Source organism: Chenopodium quinoa, unplaced genomic scaffold (genome assembly GCF_001683475.1).
Source record: "Chenopodium quinoa cultivar QQ74 unplaced genomic scaffold, ASM168347v1, whole genome shotgun sequence".
Classification (NCBI taxonomy): Eukaryota; Viridiplantae; Streptophyta; class Magnoliopsida; order Caryophyllales; family Amaranthaceae; genus Chenopodium; species Chenopodium quinoa.
The window spans coordinates 11,934,747-11,944,509 of NW_018742204.1; the positions used below are offsets into that span (position 1 = coordinate 11,934,747).

A 9,763-nucleotide genomic window follows, 5' to 3' on the forward strand; every position below is an offset into this window, starting at 1 on the left:
CTTTCTCTCACCTCTTTCCTTGTCATTCTTCCCATCTTTTTCCTGATTTTCGATTCTTCCTTCTTCTTCAATTCAATCTTACATTATATTTTAAATAATCAAAATTTTTTAAATAGTTTTCGAATTCCTGTTTTTCTCTCTCCTCTTTCGAAATTCATTCAGTGGTCGGTCAATTTGTTCTTGTTTTTTTTTTTTTTTTTTTTTTTTTTTTTTTTTTTTTTTATTAAAAAAGAATAAAAATCAATTATTAATCGTTTTGACTTTGAGTTTTTTTTTTTTATTTTGATATAATCTAGGGTTTTGATTTGGGTATTTTGTTGGTTTGATTGGGTTTTTTATCCGATCTTTAATCGTTTCGGTTTTGAGCCGATTCGATTCTGGGGTTTGGGTAGATCGGTGGGGGTGATTCGAAAGGTTGAATTTGAGGTTGATTTTGTGGGTTTCAGAAGGATTGATTCTAGGGTTTTGTAGAAGTTTTGATTAGGGTTAGAGCTCTGAATTTGGGTTTTTTTTCTTTTTTTTTGGTTTGAGAATTTTGGTGTCCGGATTTTGGGGGAAAAACGGAGGTTTTAGTTTGAAAAAGAAGCAGAAAAAAACAATGTTAGGTGCGGGCTTACAATTTAATCGGAGTCGTAACGATGATCGGTTCTACATTCCGGCGAAAGGCCGAAATAATTTTAATCAAAATCATAAGAACCCTCATCTTCAAAGAACTCAAAGTGATGTTGTTAATGGTGGGTTAGCAGGAGGAAGTCAATGCAGAGAGAAGTCTGTGGTTACAGGAAGTAGGGAACCTGACAACCGGGTTGAACAGACCCCGGTGCCAGCCGCCTTGCCGGCTTTTGAACCCGTGGCGTTGCCTTTGAGTAATGTAGAACGTTTTCTTGAGTCCATTACTCCTTCTGTTAATGCTCAGTATCTCTCCAAGGTTGTTCCAGGAAAAAAAACTTTATCATTTTATGTGATTGTTAATATTTATTGATTAAATGTGTGTTTTTTGCTGATGAAAATGGTGGGTTTTTGCAGACTACTGTGAGAGGGTGGAGGACTTGTGATGTGGAATACCAGCCTTACTTCATGCTGAGTGACTTGTGGGAGTCATTCAAGGAATGGAGTGCTTATGGTGCTGGAGTTCCTTTGGTTTTGAATGGCAGTGATTCTGTTGTTCAGTACTATGTACCTTCCTTGTCTGCCATCCAAATTTATGTTAAGTCGAGGAGGTATAATACTTTGATTATTCTCTGTTCCGTTTGTTTGTTGTCTTTGTTGTTCAATGAAATATCTTATGTTTTGCTCATTGATGTTTGTATATAATTGCCGTTCCGAGATCATGCATTTGGCTTGTTTTTTATAGCAACTTTGAAATTCATGGATTCCATCATATTAATTTGGTAGTGGAATATGAATTTTAGGTTGTTAGCTGTGATTTGGGTAATGGTTCATGTGATTTTCTTTCCACTATTGCTTGAGAGTAGTTATATGTGTATTATGTTAGTTTATTTAAATTGCCTTTTCTTGTATGTTTGTCGGGGTGTATGGTTTGTTTGTCGTGTATGTTATGTAATGTTTCATTGTCGGGGTGTATGGTTTGTTTGTCGTGTATGTTATGTAATGTTTCATTGTTGGGGTGTATGGTTTGTTTGTCGTGTTCACAATCATTAAGCACGGGTTACCCCTTTTATTTTGTTTGATTTTTTCAGTTTATTTCTGTTATATAAGTTTTTATTAAAATGTCGTTATGTAAGTTCAAAATGGCCCCCCATTTCGAAATTTCTGGATCCGCCACGGGTTCAGATAAACATCTTTGAGGGATACATCTTTCTTAATTACGGAAGTCTTGGACTTATCATTTTTCCCTTCATGTTTCTAGTCTCTTAGTCAATGCATGAAAGATTAGTACACCGTAGTGATAAAAGGCGAAAGATTCTGATCTGTTTCAGATTTGTGTAATCTAAAAATTAATGTGTAATTTGATTATAGGTAGCAATTTGGTTAAGGCAATTGTTCTGCTGCTCACATATGGTACTCTTCTTAATGGGATGGAGATAAATTTGCGCATCTTGTGTTGTTATCGTTTTCTTCATCTTCTGGGTTTAAGAAGGATTGATTCTAGGGTTTTGTAGAAGTTTTGATTAGGGTTAGAGTTTTGAATTTGAGGTTTTGTATGTTATGTAATGTTTCATTTTTGGGGTGTATGGTTTGTTTGTCATGCTCACAATCATTAAGCACGGGTTACCCCTTTGATTTTGTTTGATTTTTACATTTTATTTCTGTTTTATAAGTTTTTATCAAAATGTCTTTTGTGACAAATCTTAAAATCCTGGACACTGTAACTAGTCTCTTTATTCCCTAATCTGTACTCTAAGAAATATTAAAGTATTTCTGTAGTGCACTAATGGTATGTTTTTGGTAAACTAGGGCTTAAGTAAAGAATTGACAGGGTTGCTTCATTCTAAATTACTTTATGTGGAGGGTCCATGCTAGTTCCTTTCTTCTGTAGTTCTGTTATGCTCTTTATTAAAATACTAAAATGTGTTTTAAGCTTTAATGATTGCTTGAGTTTTGTTTCTAGTAGCCTAGATTACACTGTATCTCCTTCGTGTTACATCAAGCTTTTGTTCTTGAAATTCTTGTAATGTACCCTTAGACTTAACCTTGTGATAAGCCTGGTGGTTGAAGAGTGTATTATTACTGCTCCTAGACATTATATCTTCATTGGTGATAGTTGAAAGGTAGGAGCAGTAAACTCTATGCCTCTGTGGTACTGTATGTCACTATGCCGTGCATGTTTATGTAGGCAGTATTGAGTCACTTGTGTCACGTGAAACAGGAACTTCAGGAAAATCTGGCAAAGACATTGGGTTTTGTCATAGTTTCTTTTATTTACCAATTAGAATGTATTCAGATTAAACATCTTTGAGAAATACATCATTCTTGATTACGGAATTCTTGGAAAATTGCCATTTTTCCCTTCATGTTTCTAGTCTCTTAGTCATTGCATGAAAGTTTAGTACACCGTAGTAATAAAAGGCGAAAGAGTCTGATCTGTTTCAGAATTGTGTAATCTAAAAATAAATGTGTAATTTGATTATAGGAAGCAATTGGTTAAGGATCTTGTTCTGCTGCTCACAAATGGTACTCTTCTTAATGGGATGGGGATTAATTTGCACATCTGGTGTTATCGTTTTCTTCATGTAGTTTTCCTCTTTTACGCCCACGTGCATATATGAGGGTTTCAGGGTGAATCTGCCAGATTTAATGTGTGCTATATTAAATGATGGTTTTCCTCTTTTGCAAGCACGTGCATGCCGTTGTTTATCTGGTGAACTTTTATGCCTACTTGACCGTTATGGTAAAGACAAAACTTGATTCTTATACAATTAATATCATTTTGGTGACGTAAACTCGAACTGAAACAAATGCTTCTCTTTTAAGTTCTCTGTGTAACACGTGTAGCTGCGTGGGAATTTCTAATCATTAATAACTTTTGCGCCTCTATTAATGTTAAAAATATTGGAGTAGTTATATCTGAAGTTTTTTTTGGCTTTTATCTATACGTTTACTTTATTTATTAAAAAATTGTGTTTATTTATGACATATACTAAGGTGCTCTGCTACTGACAAGTGAAAACACAAAAAATAGATTTTTTTATTCACACTTGTTTTGCATGTATCCATTGTTGAATCAAGGCTTGCTTGTTCCTTCCACAAACCAACTCATTGTGTTGTGCAAACTATGATTCTACTTATTAGATTACACTGATTTTGTAAGGAAGAGATGTTTTTACGTGTATGTTATTATATTGTTATTACTAGTCCCTCCCACCAACCAACTCGTTGTGTTGTGCAAACTCTTTTTATTAACTTTTTATAGTGTTTCTACTCGCATGTGTTTCCTTTTTTTATTGGATCCCCCCTGGCCCTCTTTTATAAATTTTTTCAAATTATTTTTATTATATCCTCCTTTTGGGTCTCACTGTGCACTTCCCTTCTTTTTATTTTTGTTTTATTTTATTTTATGTGTGTGTGTGTTGCTGCGGATTCTTATTTCATTTTAGTTGACCCAAATTATGTTGGGACTAAGGCGTTGTTATTATATTGTTGAGTTAGAACTAAGAAGGGTTCATGTTGCTCTACTGCGCTACTATTTTTCCTTATTTATGTTGACTATGTACATGTTAGCTGCGTTTTTTAATGTCTTATTATAATGAAAATTTTCCAGTAATGTCATTTTATTGATGAGGTAATACTAGCAGATGTGGAAATTGAAATATGTAATCTTGTCTTTTGCCATGATAACATGCTTATCTTGCTGCATTTACCATTGCATAAAGTTATAATTTTCAGCTCACTTTCAATTTATTTTAAGTTTTGATTTGTCTACTTATGCATAATCTATGAATCAATTTATGGGAAAAATGTACAGTACTTAGCTACACTTCCCTGGCCAATGTGCCTCTTAGCATACATTATGCACTCCACTTCTAATTTATACTACAAGGTAGTATATTTTTACTCTTTGCTTTCTTTCTTTCTTTTTCTTCCCTTTTTTTGGCCATATATTTCTAATCTTTTAGGATTGCTAAGTGTTACTTTTTGTCTTGTTTTTGTGTCATCTACCTGTCAAATATATTATATGTATTTTTTGGTGCTTCTCCCTTTTGACCTTAATGTAAATTTTTGTATACCCCATAGGTTGACGTAATAGATTTAAAAATGATTGGAATTATTTGTGTGACTGTGATGTTATGATTCTTTGTGGATCAGGCGCACTAGTGAGGACGGTGACGCAGACTGTTTTAGCAGGGACTCAAGTAGTGATGGAAGCAGTGATTCCGAGCGTGACAAGGGCTTAGCTTGCTCAAGGGGCCAACGGAGTCATTATAACCATCCTAGTGATGTTACTCTTAAAATGGACAGATTATTATTGAGAGATCAGCATACAGCGATGCAAGAGGGCTTTTCAAGTGATGAGGCTGAACCTGGGACTGCTCAAGGAAGGCTGTTGTTCGAGTTTTATGAACATGATCCACCCTTTTGTCGTGAACCTTTGGCTGATAAGGCTAGTGCTGTTTTACTTTTCTATCATTTAGTGGAGGATGCCTTGTATCTGTTTATTTATATATATATTTTTTTAATTCCTCATACTAATTTTTTAAAATTGTGTCATTTGTTTCGATAGATATCTGATCTGGCATTGCGTTTCTCGGAGTTAAAGTCACTTCGTAGTTGTGACGTACTCTCCTCAAGTTGGTTTTCTGTGGCATGGTACTTACCGCTTCAGTCACCATGTTCTTTCTTTGCTATATAAAATTGTTTTTAACTTATGTGGGCTTTTTTTTTTTTTTTTTTTAAAAAAAATAAATTATTTTAGGTACCCAATCTATAGGATACCTATGGGACCGACACTGAAAGATTTAGAAGCTTGTTTCTTGACCTATCACTCTTTGTACACACCAATGGGAGGTAAGGCATTATGTTACTTTTGGCTGACTGCAAGAGTTATTAGAATATTTGAACGCTTTTTAAACTACCCCACCATTAATTACTCTCTATTTTTTTAAAGTTTAGTAATTTGTATGCTTTAATTATATAAGTTAGCCCACATGGCTACAATAATTGCCATACACGATTGCCCCTACAAAATGTGTTTAATGTAATTTGAGTATATATTAGGAAACCAAGTGGAAGTTGGTTCTCTTCAGCTTAATGGCAGTATAAAAATCAAATTATCATTAGTATGTGCAAGATTTTGTAAACATGCAAATTGAAATCCAGGGCCCATTTAGTTGGACCGTTGGAATGAGTTTGAGTGGGATTAGAGCTCATTCCATCCATTTTATTGTTTGGTATGGCTTTTTAGCTATGGAACCTCATACCAAGAGGGTTCTAACTCTTCCCCATTCCCAAGAATTTCATACCCACCTCACCTCCTAAGATTCACATTTCATAACATTAGTAAGATGTAGAAACCATTCCAACTATAAACCAATTAACTTCAAACTAGTATGGGACTTTGAATCATTCCTCCCAAATACTTCCTCCGTTCTTTTAATATTGCACTTTGCACCACTTTCCTTATAAGGAAATATCACAAATATTGCACCATTTCTATTCTAGGAAAAGAAATATTTGTGTTCACACTACAAATACCAAATATATCCTTACTTTTCAACACTTGATTTTTTAGTTTATGTATATCATCACTAGGGCAATCTTGTATTTTTCCCTTTCTCTCTCATCCTTTATTCCATTACCAAAATACTTGTGCCCAACCCCTATGGTGCAATAAAATAAGAAAAGAGGAAGTATGAGATTTCATACCAATCATACTAGTTTAACGAACCAATTGACCCCTTAGATTATTCTTTCATTTGGTCACTGGTAATTTAAACATATAGCACCCTTTTCATGCTGTTTTTTTGGGCGGTATTCATATCTGCGGAATGCGGATATACTTTTCTCTGCTCATTTACCCATTGTATAATTATATAACTTGCTGGGATTAGGTGTTTAGTATATTGAATCATTGAAATTTAATTCTTATCTATAAAATAGCTTAAACTTGAATAACATAATTATAAATCAATTTAATCTTGAATAACATGAAACATTTTTGTATGTAATTCAAATTATAAAATATCAAAACATATAATGATTTGTAAGAATGTATTTTCTTAATTTTTAACTTGTAAAGGATATACTTCCTATGTTTTTTCCCTCTTTTTTTTAACTGTGTTTTTTTAAGTTCTTCCCACTTGATTTATTAGAGGCAAACACATTATTCTATCCTGCCCCATTTCCCCTCAATATATCCACCCTTTCTTACACCCATGGCCCACTAACCCTGAAATGACTCGACCCATACCTAACCCAAACGACCTGATTGCTTGATCTAGTAACCACCAAGTAAGAACCATGTCACGAATTGGCAAAAAATCTAGCTAGTTCGAGTAATATTTAAACCGAAAGAGACTTTTTAAATGATCTTAAGAGTTCCATAGTACTTAAAAGGAAACCTTTTTGATGAAGCAAGTCTATCTACTGAATTAATTAGAGGTACATTGCTTCTATTTTCAACATGGTTACGTGTCCAAGCATCCAACTTGGCTGTTTGGTGAAAAAAATCCTTAAAAGTGAAGTGCCCTAGTGTCATACCCATGTCTTAAGTATTGGGGGTCCAACACGGGTACTTGAGGTGAAATGTAGAGTCTGAGTAACATAACATTACTATCTTATTTATAGTTGAACAGGGATTTCAATTATACTCATAGAATTTATAGAACATGTGAGGTTTGATGCCATTATGGCCAAATTTGTGGGTGAAAAATAGGACAGTGGCTCAACTTATGTTGCCATTGTTATGTTTGTTCTGCAACTTATTTATCTATCTCCCTCAGTGTTTAGCTTGCTATCTTTTATTTTTCAGTGGCTGTAATTATTCTTCCCTTTGTTAATGCTTAATGAATCTTTATGGGCTAGTAACTGCGAGGATGCAATAAGCCGTTTCTTGTAGTGTCTGAAGGCTTTGAACTGAATCCAGTTTTTCTTTTGTGTCTCTGTGCAGGAGCTTCTGCTGCCCAAGCTCCAAATGTGATTTATCCCAGTGAGATTGATGGAATTCCAAGGATCTCTCTACCAGTCTTTGGACTTTCTTCATACAAATTCAGAGGGCCCTTGTGGATCTCAAACAGTGGGAGTGATCGTCAATTAGTGAACTCGCTCTCACAGGCAGCTGATAGCTGGTTGAGACAGCTTCAGGTCCATCACCCTGACTACCTGTTCTTCTGCCGTCATAGATGATGTTGATAAGTAGACTGTTACTGTACAATGCCTGCCATTTTGGAGGAATGTCTGGTCTTCTCTGAAAGACATTGCCATCTGATCAAGGTGTCAGGTGGCTGCTGAGTTTAGAGTCTTTCTCTGACTTTTTCTAGTCATCTGTATATCAATGAGGTTAAATATATCAAAAATTCAAAAAAAAAAAAAAAAAAAAAAGGGAAAATAACAAAAAAAAAAAAAAAAAAAGGTAAAAAGAAAACAAAAGAAAAAAGGAGTCAAAGGCGGTTTACTGCCAGTACAGGTGAAAGGTTTAGGTCTGGCTGGATTGGGATAGAAACAGGATAGGTTTAGTTAAGCTAAAGCATGGCTGAGGCAGACAAGGCTTGCAATCAGGAGGAGCAGGCTTAGAGTTTAATTTCATTGTTAACTTTTTTTTTTTTTAGATATCTGCATATGGGAAACAGGCTTCTGGTTTTTACTATTTAAATCCCTTGCCCTAGTCAGTTACTTAAATTTAGCTGATCTAATGTTTAGTAGGGGATTTTGATATGTTTGTAACAGGAGTATATGAGCTTTTGTGCGGACTTATTGTTGTCATATATATATATATAAAGAGTAGTTTTATAGTGTAAAATAGATTGGAGTTATTTTTAGCATCTCTGCTTCTGCTCTTCTAAGATATGATGCTAAACTGTTTGTTGTTTTTTGGCGTCAGTTGCATATATATGAGCTGTCTGTTTATTTTTATCTTTTGCAAGGAGAAAGACCTTACTAGTTCTGTCAGCACGGCTACACAACTCGTTGTTTGAGAGTAGGGGAGATGTCAATGGAATCCCCGTCTCTCAAGCACAAGTATTTGTTACTGAGCTTTGTGGCCTGGCGAGTTCCCCACTAATCCACTATCTTCCCAAGCTTGCTTGTTTGTGTATGGGTGATTGGTATCGGTATAAAGTACTGCAAGTTTTGCCCCTTTGTTGGGTTTGATCAAATATCGAGGGTTAAATTGGTGAGGCTTGCAATGTAGGTTTTTATTTTGTCAAAGAAAAGAACCTGCTGATATGATACTAAACAGATAGTTGGCAATTCAGTAATCCTAAAAAGCTAATGATACAATTAGTCTAAACAGACTGTTTACCAATCCAGTAAACCTGAAAAAACTAATGATACAATCAGCAAAGACAAGTCACCAGATGAGGTTGTAGGCTTATAAGTTATAACTTTGTTCATATGGTTCAATTATGATTATGTCAAAGCCATAAAAGCTCATTTAACATAAGCAAAAGCAGTATGAATGAATTGTCACAAATATCACAAAACTTGAAGCTATAGACTAGTCAAGTTGTTAATATTATTCACTATGCGCCTTAAATAATATTTGATATCATTAAATTCACAACATTAGGCTGAAGAAGTGTAATACCATTTTACACTACATAAATTTTGGTATGTTAAACTCACATCACATTTTTCTTACGTCAATTAAAGAGATGAAGAAATAAAATTGAAAGGGTATGTTAACAATTCAAGACAATCATCCTATACGTTTGTAATTGTATATCCATAGGAGTCGCACCTTTCATGTATTTTCCTCATTTTATGAGAAGTAATTCCTCATAAACCTCTTCAATACCTTTTTTATTCTTCTAAAAAATGTTGTAATTTTCCTATGTAATTTAGTTTCTAGAGGTGGCCGATTGTGCGGGCTGGGTATGTTAGGGTCGGGTTATGTGGGTTGTTGGTTGGGTAGGTTGTTTAGGCAGGTCGTGGGTTATGTTTGGGTAGGTTAGTGTGTGTTAGATGGGTATTAAGGCTGAGATCAAGTGTACCGCTGAAGTTTTGCTTATCAAGTTACGATGAACATAATTAGACAAGCATGATATCCAATTTGATATTTTAATATAGTTCTAATTAATCGCAAATTTTAAGATGCACCATGGTCACGCCTGTACTTTTGAACAATCAGTAAAAAAAATCTGAACAA

The 9,763-nt window shown here is 34.6% G+C and overlaps 1 protein-coding gene across 1 annotated transcript; it reads left to right on the forward strand.

Annotated features, from left to right (window-relative positions):
• Window positions 1–227: 227 nt before the first annotated feature.
• LOC110718559 lies at window positions 228–8,429 on the forward strand. Its single transcript, XM_021897414.1, has 6 exons — window positions 228–928; window positions 1,027–1,220; window positions 4,768–5,062; window positions 5,183–5,268; window positions 5,375–5,466; window positions 7,568–8,429. The coding sequence occupies exons 1-6, from the start codon at window positions 599–601 to the stop codon at window positions 7,801–7,803; spliced, it is 1,233 nt and encodes a 410-aa protein (XP_021753106.1). The 5' UTR covers window positions 228–598; the 3' UTR covers window positions 7,804–8,429.
• The last annotated feature ends 1,334 nt before the right edge of the window (window positions 8,430–9,763 follow it).

What these genes read in the sequence shown, in the direction of transcription:
- LOC110718559 (XM_021897414.1), top strand. Translation starts at nt 599, where the DNA reads ATGTTAGGTGCGGGCTTACAATTTAATCGGAGTCGTAACGATGATCGG. An exon ending in AGTTGGTTTTCTGTGGCATG is followed by an intron (nt 5,269 to 5,374) that starts GTACTTACCGCT and finishes AAATTATTTTAG; the next exon opens with GTACCCAATCTATAGGATAC. An exon ending in TTTGTACACACCAATGGGAG is followed by an intron (nt 5,467 to 7,567) that starts GTAAGGCATTAT and finishes GTCTCTGTGCAG; the next exon opens with GAGCTTCTGCTGCCCAAGCT.